The 21,779-nt window shown below is 47.9% G+C and overlaps 1 protein-coding gene across 2 annotated transcripts; it reads left to right on the top strand.

The window, feature by feature from the left end:
- Window positions 1-330: 330 nt before the first annotated feature.
- Window positions 331-20,289, top strand: SUGP1 (SURP and G-patch domain containing 1). 2 transcript variants are annotated; one of them, XM_074851774.1, is made up of 14 exons: window positions 331-376; window positions 666-837; window positions 1,413-1,516; window positions 1,943-2,170; window positions 4,005-4,116; window positions 4,708-4,811; window positions 6,494-6,617; window positions 8,388-8,920; window positions 13,733-13,839; window positions 14,912-15,089; window positions 15,332-15,438; window positions 16,268-16,413; window positions 18,682-18,811; window positions 19,355-20,289. In XM_074851774.1, exons 1-14 carry the CDS (start codon window positions 352-354, stop codon window positions 19,379-19,381), a joined length of 2,097 nt encoding a protein of 698 aa, XP_074707875.1. In that variant the 5' UTR covers window positions 331-351; the 3' UTR covers window positions 19,382-20,289. The 2 variants fall into 2 exon arrangements, with proteins under 2 accessions (XP_074707875.1, XP_074707874.1); XM_074851773.1 differs by having other exon boundaries at window positions 3,993-4,116.
- Window positions 20,290-21,779: the final 1,490 nt, after the last annotated feature.

Here is a 21,779-nt window from a genome sequence, read left to right as displayed (position 1 = left end):
GGGGCCGACGGGATATGGAGTCCGCCCCGCCGCCGCCGCCCGCAGGCCGCTGGGAGGCGCCTGAGGCGCTGATGGGAAATGGCGGGGGGCGCGCGGCCTGATGGGAGTTGTAGTCCGTCCGGTCTCTACCGCCGATCTGTGTCCGGGGGGGCTGGGGAAGGAGAATGGCGGCGGCAAAGCCCCCCTCAGCGATCCGGTTCGGCCCCTTGACCGGCCCTCGCTGCCGCGGGAGGCGCGGGGAGGGAGGCGGAGGCCCCCGCGGGACTACGTCTCCCAGAGGCCTTTGCGGCAGAGCCGCCCGGCACCGCCCGCCCCGCCAGCCGCGGTGCATTGTGGGACGGGAGCTCCAAAATGGACAACCCCAGGGATGCGCCAGGTACGGTTGGTCCTGCTGCACCCCCGGCCTTTGCCACTGCCCTTCCTCGGCCCCGCGGCCTGGCAGTCGGCTGCCGCGCGGGGGTGGCGGCGTACGGTGCTCGGCGGCCTTCCTTCCGCTGCGGGAGTTGGGAGTGGGTGTGTATGTGGCCGGGGCAGGGCCGTGGCATCGCCGTGGCATCATCCCTCCCGGTCGGCGCGGTGGCTCAGGGAGGCCCCGAGGGCCGCAGCTTTGATTTTTACCCCCCCGTAGGAAAAATGAGAAAAAAAGAAATTAATTTTCCCCGTAGGAAAAGCGAGCCGGTGGTTTGGGGTCGCGCAATCTAAATCGGCCAAGACAAACGTGAATATTCTTCACCAAGAGGAGTTGATAGCGCAGAAGAAGAGAGAGATTGAGGCCAGACTGGAGCAGCAAGCGAAACAGAATTACCTGAGCATACAGCAGCTACCTCTGTTTGGAGAGTACGTGTGAATTACGGTGCTTTTAGATGGGAGCTTCGCTGATGGAAAAGGGGCATGTTTGTCAAATGAAACTGAAGAGACAAGCTTTCCAAAGCTCTCGCACTTGGAGGCAAATACTGAGAAAGCTGAAATTGATAACTGAGTAAAGGCTACTTTATTTGAGCTAGCCAGATTTTTCAGGTACTAGTGAGAACAGATATATGCTGACAGCATTCATGTTTTTAACAAGGTATTATTACACTTTCCTTCTGCTTCCTGTTATCTTTTACTAAAAGTTAGCACAGTTCTCCAGTTAAATGATTCTCTGTGGTTCTTGGAAGCAGAGTAGCATAACAGAGCAAGTAGCAATCCTGTTTCAACAGAGTGAACAAACCAGGTGGAGGGTGTGGGTAAATGCTGTAAGCAGCAAGCTGAATAGTTCTTGTGCTTTGGAAAAGGTAGGTGTGTTTTCAACCTTGGGTGAGAGAGATTAGTAGTCACTGGCATTTGTCTTGTTTTCTGTTCAAAATAGATGCATGTGAAGGGGATGGGGGAGGATGATGAGTACCATCACCTACTTTTCTTTTTCTATTCAGAGATGACGGTACTGACAATGAAGCCTGTGTTTCCAACAAGTTTGTTAATGATGGCAGTTTCCTCCAGCAGTTTCTCAAGCTGCAGAAGGAAAAGTCAAGTACTGGTAGGTCGACTTCTGAACCACAGGAGGCCTTCCTTCTCCTGGTGATACCAGCTTTGTGTGAGCTGCCTCCATGTATGTTCACTTTAGAAACCCTGCTATGAGCTGTTACGAGTACGAGTAAGTTCTAAAGCAATGATGACCCCTTTAAATTTGGATTAAAGTCTTCGAGATGCGTCAGGGAGGTTTGCCCTCTTTCCCTCCGTAGGTGCTGTAAAGACAAGCATCTCTCTTCTAGCTTGAATCTCACTTAGTAAAAAGTCATCACAGCTTTCACTTTGTTTTGCAGCTTTTACCAGTCAGTGTCTTTAACTTACTCTGAAAATAACGGCCTGTTGCAGCTGTATTACTGCCTGAGTTGTTATTTGTAACCTGAGATTAAAACAGTAAGGATGCACAGGAATTATTTTCCCCTCATTCTTTTCTAAGAACCTCCCCCAAGTTCTACTAATAACTCGGCAAACACTTCAGCATCAAATGTTGGGAAGAAACCGATGCTGTTTGGGAAGCGCCCCGGTCAGGTCCTGAGCAGCATGCTGCACCAAGCGAAGAACTACTCCCATTCCAAACAGACCCCAGTCGTTAATCGCCTCAGTGTGTTTCAGTCGCCAGATGAAGATGAGGAGGAAGATTATGAGCAGTGGTTGGAAATTAAAGGTAAATGACACCTTGTACTACGTTGTTTGCTTTGGGGTGCAGGTCCACTTACCCTAGTGGTAGGAGTTGAGTGTGGGAACAGGATTCCTTCAATATTTTTCCCCAGTGAAGGGTTGGGGGTTTTTTTTGCCTTATGCTGTGAATTGGTATTCTTAGCACAATTCCTGTGTGCAGACTTCTGCATCATGAAATATAAATGACAGCAGTTAATGCTGGTGGACTCCTCCAAAGCCAGCTTCAGCAGAAAAGCTGAGAACTGAATGCTGTGAGATACTACTGATCCCACCTGAGCTCAGCATGGGAGAGGGGTCACTCCCCATAGTTAGGACGGGTCTGTTTTGTGCCTAGGAAGATTTATTTTCTCTGAATTACCAAGGCAAGTGCTTGACCAGTCTGTAAGTCTCTGTGAAAATAGAGAAAAAATATGTGCTGCCTTTAGTGGTGCTTGATTGTTTGCTAATCAAAAGAATTCTGCTTTTGTACAATCAAAATGTATTATGCCTAGTGCTGAGTTCTCTAGAAAGTATATAGACATAATGCTTGTATTTAAAACGGAATTTCAGTTTTTTAAATGATAGAAAATGAAAAGTCCTCAGTTTGAGAGTGGCTGTGTAGGGGGAAAAATTGTGTGTGTTAATAAATAAGATAGCGTGTTAGGCACAGAGCTATGATGAGGTAAAATCAAAGTTCCTGCCCCTTGTCAAAGTTACATTAGAAATTCTCATCTCTAGGTCCTGGCTGCTTTAAGCAGGATAGAAAACCAGTCAAGAATATTGCAGCACTTAGATAACCAAGTTTATCTGGATAACCTAGGCTAGGAAGCCAGAAGGCAGATTTGCTTAATAATCTGAATTTCATGCATGCGTACTAAGTATAAAATTAGATTGGAGTTGCTAAATAAGTCACACTAAGCTTTGTGTCATAATTTATTTCATTATATGTTTACAAAACCATGCCTAGCTATTTCTGGTGGTATTTATAAAAGCATAAGCTTAGCAAGTCTGAACTCAAGCGTGAAATGCACTGCAGGAATGTGAGAAATAGCCGCTGGCTGCGGGGAGCAGAGATGGAATATGGACCCTTAATTCAAAAATCGTGGGTTCAAATCTAGTCTGGATCAGCGTGAACAGCTCTGCTCCTGCGTGCTCTTTGTTCAGCGCCCTACCCAAAATATTGTTGTCTAGACAAACGCCTGCATTTAGTTCCCATTGAACGTGTCCTGCATCAGCTCCGTAACCGCTCTCGGTGTTGGTGGGTCCCTTTCTTGGCACAGAGGCTGCAACACAGTTTCTTGGAGACTGAGCTCTCCTCTTAGCTCTGGTGGGATTCCCTCCAAGCGAGGGCTGAGACATGGGCATATGCCAGTAGGAAGAGCTGTGTGCTCCAGCTCCACAATCTGTCTCCGCTAGTTGGGTACAGAGCAATGGCTTGGGAACTGGGATCTGTAATCTTTAGCGAGTAATGTGGTGGCTAAAACCAAATTCCTGTTCTTCCCCGTTGTGTTTTGTATGGAGTAGAATTGTCAGAAGCAAATTGTGTTGCAGTTGAAGTTGCAGCCTAAGCTGTGGTGATCCAAATCTTAGGCTTTTCCTTGTGGGAGAAAATCTAGACAAAATATGAACTTCCTACTAGGGGAGTGCAGAGGCTGACAGTAACCTAGGGATTGTAATTTGTACAGCTGTGTGAGACTGGATCCCCCATTTCATCCTTTTTCTTCCCATTCCCGTTCTACTTTTGTCTGCCGCCGTGGTTCTTAGAAGTAATGTACCTGTTGCCTGTTTGGTGTGTGAGTTGAACCCCAGTACTGACAGCCTGCTTAAAGTTTTACCCCCAGAGGATGCGGAGACCCGACAAGTGGTGGAAAAGCTGGCTAGGTTCGTGGCTGAAGGGGGACCAGAATTAGAGAAGGTCGCTATGGAAGACTACAAGGATAACCCAGCTTTTTCGTAAGTGCAGTGATAACTCTTGTCTTCCAAAGCTGAACGTTGTCTCTTTGTAGGAGAAAAACATCAGCCTTGTGTCTGTAGTTCTGGCGGATGTGTTTGGTTTAGTTTATCGTTTGGTGGATTTGAGCTTTGTTACGAGTAATTGTTTTATAGCTGGGGAAAGTGAGGCAGGAAGGGACACTGTGGTGGTGCTGAGGCAGCACATCAGCTGGAGTTAGGAGCACAGTCGGGGGGTCTGGCTGCCTGCACAGCACCTGGGGAGACTGGACTGGGTCTCGGGACGGGTCTGTCTCCTCCGCCGCTGACACGCTGCGTGGCTGCGGACGGAGGATTCCCTCCTCTATCAGAAGAGACTGTTACTTATTTCCTTTCAAGTGACACAAAAAGTTTGGCTGCGAGTCCTTAGATTAAAGCTCTGTATATTTGTACATGCTGAAGACTCTGTAATCCACATTTTGAGTACATTCTGAGTAGTTTATCTATTTTGTATCTCTTTTGATTTTGAGCTGTTTATATCGCAGAGTATCAATGTTTGTATCGTTGTCGCTGATGCATTTTTTTCTGCCCTTTTTTCGTCCATCTCCACCCCAGGTTTTTGCATGATAAGAACAGCAGAGAATTCCTTTACTACAGAAAGAAAGTGGCAGAGATAAGAAAAGAGAATCAAAGTTCTCAGGCATCCTCTTCTCAGAAAGGTAATTAAGACTGGGATCTGAAATATGAATTACATAAGTTAAATTTTACTTCTTCACTCTCTGTAACTGCTCGTTAGCTCTGTTCTGGAAACAGTTGGAGTGGGTATTTGGCTGTCAATCTGCTGCTTGTAAATAACACTTCAAAATGGAAGGAGATGGTGATCAAACATCACCATGATGGCGTCAAACTCTTGTGCCAAAAATGGTTGTTTCCCACGCCCACAGCATGTGATACCGTGCTCTGGGTAATGGGCTCTTGAAAGAGACTTTCCTTGTGTTTCTCCAAAACACTTAAAGAGAACTCAAATGATTCTCCATTGTGTGTATTCTGGAAGGTGTTTCAGCCGTGACAATGCATTTAGGAAAATTTCTTGTTTGATTTGTAAAATGAAAATGGTTTGTTTGTTTGTTGAACATAATCCCCATTTCTGCTGCTGTTTCCTTATCTGAAGCTTTTCTTTTCTGCTTGGGACATAAACCCTTGCAAGTGAGGGACTGTGTTTTCAGGTGGGAAAACAGCAGAAGTGGATGATCTGCCAACAGACAGGTGGTGTGAGCAGTGGAATCTGGTTAACTGTGTTGAGACAGAAATTATTTAGCACGTGAAGTGTGGTCTGGGGGCCAGGCATTTATCACTTCTAGTCCAGCCTCTGTTTCAGGCCTGCAGCGTGGGCCTGGCGAAATCACTCAGCCCCTCCGTGTCAGCTTCCTTTTTTGTGGAGAGGAGTCTTAATGCAATTTAGCTGTCACGCTGATGAGTTAACAGCTCAAACAAATCATGGTTTAATAGACTGTAGGCTGAAAGAGCTTGTTTCCAATATCAACTAACTGATGCAGTGGTTTGGAAGCTAAGCAGTATTATCCATACTTTACAGGTGTGGAATGTTGAAGCAAGGAAAGGTTATGACTTGTCCATGGCTTATAATCATGTCTTCTGCCTCCTGGTCCTGTGCCAGCACACTGGAGTACTGGCACTGGTACTGTGCAGGTAGCAAATGTCATATAAGGCTGTTGTGGCTAAATAACATATTTGCCTGGCTCCTTATAAACATCAAACATGCTTGAAATATTAATGAGCCTTCTCTGTGCCTTTGGACGAAGGCTGCAGTAGCCACCTTTTCCAGGTGAGGATTGGGACTGTTCCCTGGAGAATTTCCTCTGTTCTACAACCCTCCCCTAAAATGGCTGGCAGATGTGCAGTGACAGTAGGTCCACGTGGGATTGCGGTGCGGTATTAGTTTGCCGCTTTTTCTAAGGCCTTCCTGCTACTCCTGGGGACATCAGTGGCAAAGCCTTTAACTAGAGATAATTGCAAGTGCTGAAGTGTAACCCTATGGAGAAGTGCCTGACGCAGGGAAGAAGCAGACTTCCTCTGCAGTAAAGAGAAACGAGTGTCCATCTTTGGAGACAAAAGCTGGTTTGTCTGTTAATCTGCTCTCATCTAGCTCCTGGCACAGGGGAAGCTGATGTGTGAATGGGCACTCCTCTGGTTACAAAGCTGTTGTACAACCTTATGCGATATCATGTGTTTGTGATATAAACTCTTATGACTGTTTATGTGTGATATTTCTAAAAATTAAACTCGACCTTTTGCCCTTATTCTGCTCTTGGGGTTCTTAGAACAGATAGGCTTTGACTGTTGCTTGTGTGAGTTGGGCCCAGTACTGACAGCCTGCTTAAAGTTTCACCCCCAGACGACGAAGAGACAAGGAACTCTGCTGAGAAACTGGCCAGGTTCATAGCAGACGGGGGTCCCGAGGTGGAAGCTATTGCCTTGCAGAACAACCGAGAGAACCATGCTTTCAGGTAAAGGAACAAACCTGCTGCTCAGTGTAATGGGGATGAGTCTTTTTTTGTTTTTTAGGGGGAATTAATAGACAAGCTTGTGGTAACTCTGAAGTTACAAGGACCGTGCACTTATATAGCACTGACACTTCTACATTCTCAAGCTTCACAGCTTAAAGCAAGGCTCAGAGAGAAAGAAATCGATTCGCTTTCCCCAGAATTAATTTACGACCTGCACCCCTCCCCACCTGTTTTCTGTTGCAATGTTCCAGTAGAATTCTAACCTTTATACTTTTCCCTCTAGCTGTGTTTTGGTGGGGGCCCCCATCCACCACTCATACCACTGCTGTCCAATTAATTTCCTGGGTTGCTCTTTACACAACATCTTCACTACCGTACAGGTAGCACTCCTTCACCATTAGCTCCCCCTTTGGAATATCTTTTTCAGCCTTTCAGACGTGCATTGCTCTTGTCAGTGCTCACTGACAGCTGTGTAATGTCTCCCTTTGGTCTCATCCTTGTTTTATTTTTCTGCTCTTAGAAACAATTTGGTGTGTTCCCTGGAAGTGAAGTGGGGCTCAGCAAGCCTTATTTTGTTGCTGATATTTTGGCATTTTATTGGCTGCCTTCTGGCCCTCTGGGGTGCTCCCCTTGTGTTGTGAATCACATTAGACAGATGCGCTAATATCTGAGCTGCTTCATTATTTACTTTAAAACACCGCTGTGATCCCACCCGAGCATGGGCAAGTTAAACACAATCTCCTCTGTTAGGATTTCATCAGGTTTGCCGTGGGGAGGGTCCCATCCTGCCCTCTGCTAGGTCCTGAAGCAATCCTTAATGCTGTTATTCAAATGCAGGGATGTGAGACCACATTGAGTGAATTTTAAAATACATTGGAGAGCTGTTTGTGTTCGCCTGTGTGTGTTGTGCTGCGATAGGTGGGAAAGGCCTGTCACCTCTTATGTTTTCTTGTGGGAGCAGGCACTATCCTGAGGAGAGGTTACATCAAGTGTTAAACTGCTCCTCTAAAAAGGGAAGATTGTAGAGGAGGTAGGACTAGACAGGTTTTCTGTGTGAAGTATTTAAACTGGAGTGAGCCCAAAAAGATAACATGTTTGTAACAAACATGACTATATTGATTTTTTTAATTTTTTTTTTGCATAGCTGCTAGTTTGAGGATTGTTCATGTTCTTCCCACAGAGACTAAGGAGTTTTATTTTACCCAAAAGGTCAGAGATGCCTATTTCTGGAAGGGGTAGCAAATAAAGCAATGTTTTTTTGTGTATGAGGGAACAGAAGGAGGAGTTGTGGTGTAATTAAGCAGACTGGTAATGTCAACGCTTCTAGCTTGACTAGAGGCCTGGGAGCAGTTTCTTTAGGCAGTGGTTTGGCATTCCCAACCTGAATGTTTGTTTTCCTCTGTGAACTGAAACCCGACGTGTTGTTGGACCCCTTGCAGTTTTTCCAGACATGTTCTGGAAGGCAGGTGAAGTCTGGGGGAGGACCTTGCATTTCCACAAATGTAACATGATCCTCTTTAGTATGTTTATTTGGCACCAAAAATAACGGTGGTTTGCTCATGAATGGGAAATATGCTTCCTGATCCCAAAGGCACGCGGAGCCCTGCACTGCATGCACATACACACAGGATGGTGCTGGAGAGCAAGGAAGCGTGGGGGATGGCTAGTTGTGCAAGAGCATTGCAGGAAAGAAAAGCCCTGACCAAACTGTGCTACATCCAGCCCCTGTGTATGATTGTTACATCTAAACTTTTTTTTTTTTCTTTATAGGTTTTTGTATGAGCCAAACAGCAAAGGCTACAAGTATTACCGGCAGAAACTGGAGGAGTTCCGTAAGGCCAAAACCAGCACTGTGTGTGCCTCCTTGCCTGGAGAGTCCAGCCTGAAAAGGAAGACGAGTCCCGAGGCATCACCGTCACCTTTGTGCTTATCGTCTTTGCCTCTGCCCGTTCCCTCACCTTTGCCTCTGCCCTTGCCCGTGCCCTCACCTCTGCCCTTGCCCGTGCCCTCACCTCTGCCCTTGCCCGTGCCCTCACCTCTGCCCTTGCCCGTGCCCTCACCTCTGCCTTTGCCCGTGCCCTCGCCCTTGCCCGTGCCCTCATCCTTGCCCTCACCTTCACCATCATCCTCTACAACTCCACCGGATCAGACAGCTACAACTACGGCTGCAACACCAACTACAGCTGCTGCTACAGGCACTACTAAAAAGAAGCGGAAGAGCAGGTGGGGGCCCGAGGAGGACAAGGTTGAATTACCCCTCCCGCAGCTCGTCCAACAGCTGGATTCTCCCTCCCCTCTTTCAGGTTAGTGGGGCTGGATATTGTGTTGAATAACTTTTTCCTGGGGGGCGCATTCTGCCTTAGCCCAGCTGGCTTTGTAAACGGAAAACCCAGTGAGTCTTATCTCTTGTTGTAATCTCCTTGGTTGCCAACCCCCTATCTTTCAGCTGGGTCTAGCAGCTAACTCTCCCCTGTGTGGAAGCCCAGATAAACCACTTTATCTCGCTGACACCAGGGATTGGATCTTATCGTTCTCCAGCTATCTCTAAAACCCTGCTGTGCTATAGCTCATTACAGCCTCAGCCTCTACGCTGTTTAGGGCTATTTCACTTCAGGAAGAGAGTCTGTTGGAAAACAAATATCAAAGGCTGAACTATGCTTATTCCCCATGGTAGGATAAAAACCCTGGGCAGCGCTTCCATCTCACTCTAACTGATCAGCTATTCCCATTTAGCCTTCTGTTCCCCAAGTGCTGGCGGACGCGACTATAATTTCCCGTTCCAATTTATACCCGTTTCAGTTCATTTGATTACAGACGGGGTTCACAGTCCTCATCCAGCATCGAGGCTCATGCTCCTGTTACTTCACCTGCCAGGATCGCCCAGGGGGTGCAGCTCTCTTCGAGCCCTGGAAAAGAATTCTTCCAGTTGAGGCACTTCTCGGGAGCTCTTGGAGGTTGAACTCTGGTGGCTCATCTGTCCATGTGCAGATAGGTCATTAGGCAGGCAGTTAGAGATGCATACAAAAATCGAGTCACTCAAGGGTGACAGGTGAATGCAGACGTTTAAGATGGCATCTTTGAATCCTTTGCCCAATTAGTGTGGTATGGGGAAAGGATGTGAAAAATAGAAGACGTAAGATAAGGCGTGTCGGTGTTGGCAAACTGAGAGAATTAATAGTATGGGGCTGGAGTCACAGGAAAAGTAATAAGTACCTGTCTCAATAAGGACCTTTTCCAAAAAGCAGAACAGATGAAGCGGGACAAGTCATAGAAAACAAGCTGTAATTTTCCGAGTTGCAGGGTGAGACCACAGATAATTTTCAACACATGGTCATCCTGTACAACTCAGTGCTCCAGCAAGTCCGTGGGTCCTCTGCTGTGGCTGGGTTTTAGAGGCGGTAATTGCTCAGCTGTTAATAGCTTTGATTGTGAGGCTTGGGGAAGATGCAGGGTTGGCTGTATATGTGCTGTGGTGTCTGTTGGCTCTGCAGAGGTCAGGAAGGAAGGAAGGACTCTGTCTTCTAATCCAGCACTTCAAATGTAGATGAAGAGAAGTTCCTATGTAATTCTGTCTTCTGATCACAGCCCTGTACAGAAGTCTTGGCTCTACATCTCGTATGTACAGGACGAGATACCAACCTGGGTGGCTTATTCATCTGACCTTGAATTGCTGCTCATAGTAAGGCAGAAATCAGATGCAAAAGTCTTTCCTGATTTTGTGCCTCTGGAGTAATTTTTTTTTTCTTGCAGACAGTAATGAAGCTTCGATGATGAAGCGGGGCAGGCGCTATCAAAACAAGCATCAGATTCTGTCTTAATACCTTCTGCTGCAGTGGGGGGGGCTGCAGGGGTATCCATGTGCTCATTCCAGCACGCTTCCTGCTGAAATCTCCCCTGGCACTTTTAGCTTCCTCTTAATTAGACAGGGACATGCTAGTTGTGTTCATGCTCACTTTCTGCAGGGCTTTGTGTCAAGTAGAAGAAAAGGACAGCAAACAATTTGCCAGGCATAACAAATCAACTGTTAATGCGCTGTTAATGCTCTGCATGGGGAAGGATTTTTTTTTTTATTGGTTCAGATGGACTAATCCCTTTTTAGAATCAACCTCTTCAACCTGACAGGTGAAGAGAATTCCAAATTACAGCCCTGGTCCTGTGGAAGGCTAGATTTGCACAGTATGCTTTGGTACCTAAATATCTATGTCTTAGTGCTTTATCCTTAGCAATTGGTTTGGAATTAGTGGAGGACTGTTCTGATTCTTTTCCTGTCTACTCTTAGTAATAAATCAGTATCGCGGAGAGGAGAAAGTGTAGCCTGTTTGGACAGAAACAAGGCTCCTCTTAAATGTATTGATAACAAACCACTTAACTGCATACGTACTGCAGGGACTAATACATCTGAAAAGCTGAACAGAACGGAGATACTGTGATTAGTGAACTCTGTGGACTAATGGGAAATTACAGGCTGTCATTAGAATTTTCTGAAACCTGATATTGGATTGGTTGGGGTTTGATGAGTTTTAATTCAGTTAGATCTTCAGACTATGAAGCAAAAAATCAGGCACTTCTGTACTGGGATTTCTCCTGCTGTCCTTAAAGGACATTTCCTTCTGTAACAAGCTCCTCTTTGGGCATGTGGGAAAGGGATAAACCTTCAGGTAGTCTTCTGCCAATGCTGCAGATAGACTGCACCATTAACCCTGTAGGCAAAGCTGATGTCATTCAAGGAAAAAAATGTATTCTTCCCAGGCTTGCTGAACATGAGACTGAGAAGCAACTCCTTATCTTTTGCGAGGCGTTTGCCTGGTGCTCGACTGGTGGAAGGAACTTATAAATCTTATCTATTTTTATGTAAATTCATTGACTGATCTTATTTATGAATAGACTTTTCTATCTTCAGATGTGAACTTGGGGTGGAGCTTTGCTTTTTCTGTCAACTTTCCCTGTATTGTGATACTTCGGGCCAAGCCTACAAAAATATCTCCCAGAGCTGAATTTCTGCAGTGACTTTCAGCATCTCCTAGCATAAAGTCTGCAAGGTACCAGAGCAGTCAGACAAACCAGATGTAGTTTTAGCACAAGAAGGAGCAGTGGCATATGCTTTCTGGGAAGTAAAAGAAGATGCTCCGGTCTCACCTTTCTCCTTTAAGGTGGTTATATTTGCTGGCAAGGCACCAGCTTGCGAGGCCTCTAGAGCCATGCCTGGCTCTTAGCCTGAGTGTTTATGCAATTCAGAGCTAAGCCAAAGAGCTGCTGACCTCTGTGAAGGGCAGAGAGTCTTCCTCGGTGCATTCAGAGAAAGCTTTCCCATGCCCTGAGACAGGAGGTGAATCTTTGGCTAGAGCTGATGCTGAAGTGCCCCAGTCTCACGTAACGTTTGGAGCCAGATTCTTCTTTACGTGGAATAGGTGTAGCGTGTTCATTAAAACTGTTCCCAAATCTTACTCCCCTCCGGGACAGAAATTGGGCTGTTTATCAATAATAGATAGGTTTATTTGTCTATTCGTTCTTATTTCTTGGGAGCTGAAAGTGCGTATCCTAGCACCAAGCCTAGCATAACACAAATTCTTGCTTCCCTCCTCTTGGAAAACCTCTTGCAGTGTTTTACATAACTCTTCCTGCAGAGTTGACTCCCGGTGCTGGTGCGAATGTGCAGAGGCTGTAGCTGTGTGAGGGAGGGTGGATGCGCTGTTGTGTGTTCTCCCTGGGAGCCGGGAGTGAAGGAGGCCCCTTCCCCAGCGTGGAGTGCTCGGCCGAAAGCGTGCGGGAAGGGAGGGGAGATAAGAGTGCTCAGATCAATTGCCCTGCCTGCGAATAAGAGGAAGGGAGAAGATGACCCCTGGGGCCTAATTAGCATGCTGTGTAGACATTTGGTGTCATGAACAATGATCCTATTATTATCAGGCTTCATAATTAATAGATAATGAATAATTAATGAAGCATCATTTAACTGTAGTCTGGACTTACATTCAAATGGAGGTTTTTGCAGTCATTAGGAAGAAATCTGTGTATTAAAAAATGCAATGCGCTTTTCAAGTGCGGTTGTGTGTCTTCTTTAAACCCCTTAAATATTTACCTGTTGGGATCTTAGCTCTGAGGTGCTTTAGCTGGGAGCTGCCAGGTATTTATGAACCAAGTTCGCAAGGCAATCTCCATTGTAAATCTCTTTTTTGCAGCCCCAGCAGTATTTCTATTACTTTCTTTCATGGTGCAGCAATTAAAAATAAGCTTCCTTTTTTTTTCCCCCTCTCTCTTCCCTGTAACTTGCCCTTTGAACTCAGAGTGCCGTATGGTCATTTTAAATCAGTAGGTGCCCTGCCCAGATAGTGTTAGTATCTAATTTCAGGGCTTACCTGATAAAACAGCAAAAATTATTCCAAAGGAGGAGCTTCCGAAAAGGGATGCTTCAGGAGAAGGAGGGTACATCAATGGGATTGTCAAGCAGAGGCTTAAAATGCCCCCTCTTTGAAAGCAGGGACAACATCCCTGGCAATGCTGCTCTTGAGCCTGTAGATTAGAAACTAAAATCTCCTTGGGGAATGGCAACTTCCAAAAGCAGCATAATGCTCATGTCTTTATTCTAATGTGGTCATTTACTTTTCATTTTGAATGAAGTTGCTGTTTACATAGTAATCAGCAGACACTTACGTGCACAGATTGGCCAATGTGCTGACAGGCTCAGATCTGCCTGTGACTCAATTCTGAATAATTAAGCATCGCGCTCTGCAATGGCCGGGGTTCACGAGGAAGCCTTATGAGGAGAATTAATCTTAAGGAGGAATAATTTTTAAAGCACGGTGTAGCAGATTGCCATGCAGTGTGACCCCTGAGGATGTGAGACGTGGTTTGCGAGTCTGCTGACGTGCTACGGGCAGAGCCCTGGGCCGGGGTGAGGGAATACTCTGAGCTGGCTGGTGAAGGAGCTGCGACCCGGTGGCTTCCCTGCCTCTGTGGTTCCCAAGTCCTACCAGGTGGTTGTTCTTCACTTAAGGGTCTCAATGCTGGAACGAGGAAATAAATGTAAAACTTCATGTGGGGATCTTGAGATAACGGTTTCGCTGGTCTCAACAGCTGTCTCAGATTTTTGAAAGTCTTTTAACATGTGCTTATTACAGTTCAGGACCTCAAGGGTCTTGGTTATGAAAAAGGGAAACCGGTTGGTTTGGTGGGTGTGACGGAGCTCTCCGAAGCCCAGAAGAAACAGCTGAAAGAGCAGCAGGAGGTAATGCCCTGAAATGATTTCCAAATTCATCTAGTGTTGCAGTGTGGCTGGGTTAAATGCGAAAATGGAGGTGGAGGTAGCAAAGAAACTTTCCCAGTTGGGGAAACTTGGCCCACAAAGAAATCTCTAGGATTTGTGCTGAATGCCTAAGAATCATGTGGTGCTGCAGTCAGCAGAAATATTAGAGGACTTTGGGGAATATGAATTAAGCCAGCCAATTGTTGTCCTACCAAACTAAACCCCAAAATCTATAAGGTCTGTTGTGTCACATCTGCAGCTGGTTATGTATTGCTTCAGCAGTGGGGAGAAAGTAAGTGAATACTTGCAAGTTTTGGGGGAAAGAGAGCAGAATTGGCTTTTGCCAGAACAAGAGCGTGATGTTTAAACTGTGTGGGGCCAAGCGGATGGCAGCAGTCCTCAGTGCTGATACCAAGGTACCTCTGTTAGAGGAACCAGCACATAAATCCTGTGAGGAGCGATGGAAGGAGCTGGGACTGTTCAGTGTGAGGAGGAGAAGGTGAGGGGAGATCTCATCACTCTCTACAGCTCCCTGAAAGAACGTTGTGGAGAGGTTGGTGCTGGTCTCTTCTCCCAGGGAATTAGTGACAGAACAAGAGGGAACGGCTTGAAACTGCAACAGGGGAGGTTCAGACTGGACATGAAGAAAAAAATGTTTCCCAGCAAGAGTGGTCAGAGAGTGGAATAGGCTGCCCAGGGAGGGGGTGGAGTCCCCACCCCTGGGGGTGTTTAAGGGTCGTTTGGATGAGCTGTGGGGGGATGTGGGGTAGGGGAGAACTTTGTAGAGTCGGGCTGAGGGTTGAACTCAATGATCCCGAGGGCCTTTTCCAACCTGAATGATTCTGGGATTCTGTGATAATGCTCCTGTCTGATGGGGAAAGCGAGCGGGTCGGATCAAGCCGCGGCACCGCCCGTTGGGATTTGTAGTTGCCAACATGTACCCCGTAGGGCCGCCGGGGCGGGCGCTGCCGCAGAGCTCCACGTGCCTCTGGGGCAAAGCGCTGCTGGGAACGGGGGCGTTTCCCTGAGCGCGCTGTCACCTCTCTGCCCCCAGATGCAGCAGATGTACGATATGATTATGAAGCACAAGCGAGCCATGCAGGAGATGCAGATGATGTGGGAAAAAGCAATTCAGCAGCACCAACATGGCTATGACAGCGACGAAGAGGTGGACAGCGAGCTGGGAACGTGGGAGCACCAGCTTCGGCGCATGGAGATGGACAAGACGCGAGGTGTGTGGGAGCTGCCGTGCAGGCGTCTCGCTCTGTGGTGGTACAGAGGCCTCCAGAAGGAGATGCCTGAGATCACGTTGCTGGCATGGGAGTTGCAGGGTCACTTTTCACGGATCTGTGCTGTTGAGTGGAGATTCATAACTGACTGTTGGTGTGAGGCTTTATGCTTCACAAACCCTCCCAATTTCCAAGTCAAAGAACGCTGCGTTATTGCTGTTTTCTCTCTTCTGTGTCTTGGGCAGAGTGGGCTGAGCAGCTGACCCAGATGGGCAGAGGGAAACATTTCATCGGAGACTTTCTTCCACCTGACGAGCTGGAGAAATTCATGGAGACCTTCAAGGCACTGAAGGTGAACTAGCAGAGACTTCGCAGGGCGGGGGCGATGCTTCAGACTTGTCCCGTAGCAGGAGGGAGACATCTCAAGCATGCTTAGCCCTTTTCACAGCAGGTAGCTGCCTTGCAGCCCTGAGGAACTTCTGCCCTTACAGTGGGAGCTCTGTTACTTCTGCAGGAAACAAGGGCTTAGTTTTTTGCTCTTTGCAGAGAAACGGCTGTAGCAAATTAGAGAACAGACTATTGGGACAGGATTTGGGGGTTAGCTGAAATTACAGACAAGCCTCTCGGACTACCCACTGTTTGTTGCTGTTTTGGATAAGTGGTTGCTGACGCCAAGCAAGGAAAATTTGAAATTTTATCCAGATGATTGCAGTAAAGTGAAAATATAAAGCCTACAAAAAGCTTATGCAAAGCACTTCAATACCTGCCAGTTCCTCCTAAACTAGAACTCCTTGGTGCTGGCGCATCCCCCATAATGTTTGCATGTAGCCAGCGTGGGGTCTGACGTTCCCTGGAGATCCTGGCTTAAATAAGAACTGTATCTGAAGCTTGATCCAGTGAGCAACTTTAAATTCAGGAGCTAAATATTTCTCAGCTTAATCTCACAGTAGCACTGCTTGCTTCTTGCAGATTACGCTATAGGGCTGTGCAGTGCTTTATCATTTACCCATTTCCTTCTCTGTGGTGGTGCAGAACTGGAATCCCAAGAAATCGTGCTAGTTATTAATTGCTTGTCAGAACCATCCTAACTTTGAGTAGCTGAAGCTGGTTTTCCCCTCCTCTGACCCACAGAGATGGGTGCATGTAAAAAATAACCAACACTACCTTTTGTGTCTCTGCAGGAAGGACGTGAGCCAGATTATTCTGAATACAAAGAGTTCAAACTGACTGTGGAAAACATAGGTTATCAAATGCTAATGAAGATGGGCTGGAAGGAAGGCGAAGGACTTGGCTCGGATGGGCAGGGGATTAAAAACCCAGTCAGCAAGTAAGCAGAGTTCTTCTACTATTGATTTAGTCCTTTCCTCTTGGGCTGATAATTGATGCTCCTACCCTAGCCTACTGGAAGCAGCTGCAATAAATGTGACTGTAATTCATCACTTGAACAGAATATGGAATCCTCACAGGAAAGGAGAAAAATCGTTTCAGATTTCTTTGGGGTTCCTTTTCTCCCAAGACCTGATTTCGATACTTTCAGGCAGGAGATATGACCGGAGCCAAGAGCATTTTGTTTCTAATCTCGATTTGTGTGGTGTGTTCTTCCGAGAGGTGCCTTCTCCCCAGTTTCCCCATCTATAAAATGAAGATAATACTTGTCTGCACCTCACCTCTCCCAGGGCCTGTGAGGATATAGTCATGTCTTCAAAGTCATAAATTTATTTAAGTATTAAGGAACATGCCTTTTGCATCCGAAGCCTCGTTGGTGCCTGCTGGCGGCTCCCTGGTGTGCTGTGGGTGAAAGGCCACCAATATTTGCTGCTGCTGGACCTGTGATTGAAAGATGTTTCGGTCCAGGTCAGAGCGCTTTGGGTGTGATCATGCAACTGTCTTGACGTCACTGTTTTGCACAGAAATTTTCTGATTTGATCAGACTTTGTATAAAATAAAGCTTTATCAGAGTTCTATCCAAAAATAGATGAGCATCTCTTTTTAGGTGGATCATCTGTTGGTAACATATGCTGAGCTTCAAAACCAAATATTGGGGATAGGAAATACTCTAAATTGTTTTTTTTAGTGTTAGATCCTTTCAGAAATAAGTTGTTTGTTTACTGCAGGATAGAAAGTATCTCTGTAAAGCACTTCTGCTCCTCTTTCGCCAGATCTCCCTGGCAGGATGTTTATTGGTTCAGAGAAGCGCTGTGATAAAAGATCGCTGTAATCAAAGCAGCGTGGCTTACCAGCGACAGAGGGACGGCCGTTTCTGCCCATCACAGGCTTCAACAAGGGTTGTGATTTGCTGGGGCTCTACCATCTCTGATGCTCTTAGAAAGGCTCAGAAGGTGCTACTGCAGATGGAAGGGAATTACTGCCGCGTTTGGACCGGAGCGAAGGAGCGGGAGGCAGGCGCAGTGTTTAACAGTTGGTACAAACCAACCCGGTGTGTTGCCAAGGGTTAGTCTGCCCATCAGAGCAGCGTTCAGCAGGGAGGCACCCAGAGCACCGAGGGTATTTCTGTTCCAGCTGGGAAAGGTTAAGCAAATACATGTTGACACTATTGCTTCCATCTAACAATAACAAGCATCACTGGTGTGGAAGGGCGGTGCAGAAATGTGGCAGATGCAATCAGCTGCTCGGTGTCAGCTGTCTGTCTCGATGCAGCGCGCGCCCAGCACTCCCCCATCCTTGCTCTCCACGGCAGCAGGCGCTTCTGGTGAGGAGGAGGGTGATCTCTCGCATCTGCTTGGTTGATCTGCTCGCACTGGGTAGGGAGGCCCTGCAGAGAGATCTGGACAGGCTGGAGCGATGGGCTGAGGCCAGCTGGAGGAGTTTCAATAAGGCCAAATGCCGGGTGCTGCACTTCGGCCACAACAACCCCCAACAGCGCTACAGGCTTGGGGAGGAGTGGCTGGAGAGCTGCCAGTCAGAGAGGGACCTGGGGGGGGTTGGTTGCCAGCTGGCTGAACAGGAGCCAGCAGTGTGCCCAGGTGGCCAAGAAGGCCAATGGTATCCTGGCTTGTATGTGCTCGGCACTGGTGAGGCCGCCCCTCGATGAGTGGGTTCAGTTTTGGGCCCCTCACTCCAAAAAGGCCATTGAATGACTCGAGCGTGTCCAGAGAAGGGCAACGGAGCTGGTGCAGGGTCTGGAGCACAGGTCTGATGGGGAGCGGCTGAGGGAACTGGGGGGGTTTAGTCTGGAGAAGAGGAGGCTGAGGGGAGACCTCATGGCCCTCTACAGCTACCTGAAAGGAGGGTGCAGAGAGGGGGGAGGAGTCTCTTGAGCCAAGGACCCAGCGCCAGGACAAGAGGGAATGGCCTCAAGCTGCGCCAGGGCAGGGTCAGACTGGCTCTTAGGAAGGATTTCTTTGCAGAAGGGGCTGTTGGGCGTTGGAATGGGCTGCCCAGGGCAGGGGGGGAGTCCCCATCCCTGGAGGGGGTGAAGAGTCGGGTTGACCCAGTGCTGAGGGATCTGGTGGAGTTGGGAACGGTCAGGGTGAGGTTCATAGTTGGACTGGAGGAGCTTCAAGGGCTTTTCCAACCCAGATGATTCTGGGATTCTGTGCTTACCTCAGAGGCTTTGTTCCCTCTTTCCAACCAGGGGAACTACTGCTGTGGATGGAGCTGGCTTTGGCATCGATCGTCCCGCCGAGCTGACCAAGGAGGATGATGAGTACGAGGCGTTCCGCAAACGCATGATGCTCGCCTACCGCTTCCGACCGAATCCGCTGGTAAGGGGGTCCCGAAACAGAGCCGTGACAAATCCACTGAGGCTTCCGTGCGTATCTTGTCAGGGTGGGAGTGTTCCTAGGAACACTGGAACAGAGCAGGTGCTGTGAAAGTTTCTCTTTGATTCTGCTCTCATGCTGAATCAAATTATCGCTACCAAAACATCCGTGGACGCTCTTTCCTTGCCATCTTTTTTTTTTTTAAATACAAAAGCCCCTGGTTTCAGTTTTATCTGTGCATACCAAGTATAAATGCTGCACACAAAGGAAGCAGATGGGCTGTCCGTGAATCCATGGTTTATTCTGAGTAATCGTTTTCCTGTTGTAAAAGGTGTGTAAGTTTGCATTTGCCTCTTACTTTCAGCGTGCCAGCACACCTAGCAGCCACACACACACAGCTACACTTGTAATTTTTGATGGGCAAACCTCAGGTTTCACTGTCAGAAATGTCACGTTTCAGTGGCTTTTTCAGATAATTAAGCTCAGGTGCTCATTGTTCTGGGAAGACAGCAATTCTGATTAATTTTCTCTTGTTATTCCCCACAGAACAATCCACGACGACCTTACTACTGAGAATGTTTTTTGGGACAACGTATTTTCAAAACAATTGTAATTTTACTGTGAAATGTTATGAAACCGCATTATCATTCTCTTATTTGCTAATATCGTAAAACTTACGAAGCCACAATGCCATCTTTCACCCAGAAGAAGGGCCTGCAAGCCTGCTCACCGCACACTCGAGTGTCGTGGCAACGCTGTTGTAACGAGGCCGGGGTGGTGCTCAGAGAGGAGAACGCAGATCTTACACGGTGCCCTGCTGACAGTGGAGGGTAGCACCAAAGATACCCGTAGGACTAGTTCAGGGACTCCATTCGTGGTTAGCTCGGTGCCATCTTACAAGGAATGCTTTTTTTTTTTTTTTGCCTAACAGCAGATCCTCTGTTGTTCAGATACGCAGCTTGTGCTGCACGGGGTGGGGGGGCGGGTGGTGGTGTTTGTTTGTATTTTTTTCTTTTTTAATTGCAAATACAACAAGGGACTGTCTCCAACCCAACTTTTGGGGCTGTTGTTCAGTCAGGCTATTGTTCCCCGAAGAACTGAGTTCTGATGCTGTTGTGAAGCCCAAAGTCTGCTCTGACCTTCAACTGACATTGCAAACCCAGTGCCTGGTGGTTTCACCTCTGCCCTGTGGAAGTCGAGGCGCCGGTCAGTGCGTGGCTGCGAGGGTTGAGGGGTGCAGGGCGAGTTCATTCAGCTTCAGAGGTGACAGCCTCTTGGTTTCCTGAACACTAAGTTCACCCCCAGCTTCCTGGCAGAAGAAGAGACTTGCCACCGCTTTCTGCGGATGGGGGTGACGAAGAACCAAGCCTTCACGCACAGTTTGTCAAAGGCCATTTGGATTTTGTTGTCGTAAGAAACCCCTCCAAATACAAATTTTCTTCGTTCAGTCTGTAAATATAATAAAACTCATTTGTTCCTTATATTTAATCACTGAATTTTTGGGAAGAGGAGTCTTACTGTGGGGTTTTGTAGGCTGAGACTGCTCTAGGTCTCTTTCCTTCCAAGCACCTTAGAGAAAACAAAGTGCGGTCAGTTGGTTTGGTTTCTTTTGCATTTGTTTTTCTCTCAGTCCAAATACTTGGCGTGTGATTCTCTTTTTTTTTTTTAACAACGTGGAGGCAAGGACTTGGCTTTCAATAAAAATGGGGGAAAGGATGAATTCAGTAGAGGTTCATTCTGAGAAAAATCAAGATGTGGGAGCGCCTTGTGCACGCACGGAGCTGGGTTTGCTGCTGCGGGGGGTGCGCTGGCGTACGGCTCCCACAGGGGGGTGTTGGGGTTGGGGTGGTTAATCAGTGTGGGCAGTAATTGTGGAAGATTGGGAAATAAAGAGAAGAAATCTGGCCGGTCTTTGGTAGGGCCTGGCTTCTGCTCAGGTGATGAAGGGCACTGTGACAACTGCACCGTGACGGTTCTCCCCGTCCGCTGGGTCTGGGATCCCGCTGGCACGAGCCGGAGCTGCTGAGCTGGTTTTCCAGAATTACCAGAGTCGGGAGCACCGGGGGGCTGGCCCTGGGCTCCCCGTTTCGCTGCTGTTTTTTTTAATAGAAGTAGGGGCTTGCGGGGAGGCTGCTGGTCAGCGGAGGCATTTTCATCTTTTTTTATTCCACAGTATGCAGTGCAACATCCTTTCGGTGCCCTGGTCGCTGCGTGGCCTCAGAGGCGGGGGGAGCGGGCAGGCTTCCCGCTGCTGCTCATCGGGTCTCTAAAGCTAATCCCATCCTCCCATGCTCCCCGTCTGCTGCGTTGATGTTGTGTTGGCAAAAGTTGTTTTATTCCTTTTATTTCGACGCAGCGGCCTCGGTCCTCCCGAGCCCCTTCTCTCAGTAACCGCCTTCATCAGTCGGTGCTTTGCTCTGCTCTTGTGTTTTCTTGTGTCGTTGTAAGTCCCGCACTGCTGGGAGCAGCGGGCAGGGGTCAGTTCTGCAGAGACCCGGCGAGCCACTTAGCGCAGTCCTTCTCCTCGCCATCATTAGCTACAAACGGGGGATCTCAGCTTCAGAAACCGAATCAAACAGGCGGCTGCTGCCGCAGACCCGGAAGGTCACCAAAGTTGGACTCTCTTCCATCAAAGAGTGAACTCGCGGTGCCCGCTGTGCCGACGTGGTGACGGCTGCCCGGCACGGGGGGTGGCTGAGTGTGAGCGCCCGTGGTGAGCGCAGCACCGGGATGCGCCGGGAAATCTCCCGGGGATACGTGTGGGATGCACGGGGGGGAGGCAAAGGGGTCGGGGCTTGTTTGCCCCAAGCGGCTTTAGCAAGAGCTGGGAGCCAGGTGACGCTTGTAAAGGGTTCGGTGTTTGAGAAGATCTGAAGGTTATTGCATCAAGTCACCCCACGTTACCTGGTTTCACCCCCTTTTTTTTATTTTCACAGGGTGTTGAGCTGCTTTTTGTACATCCCCCTGTACA

Source organism: Strix uralensis, chromosome 27 (assembly GCF_047716275.1).
Source record: "Strix uralensis isolate ZFMK-TIS-50842 chromosome 27, bStrUra1, whole genome shotgun sequence".
Taxonomy (NCBI): Eukaryota; Metazoa; Chordata; class Aves; order Strigiformes; family Strigidae; genus Strix; species Strix uralensis.
This window is presented reverse-complemented; position numbering and strand designations above follow the sequence as displayed.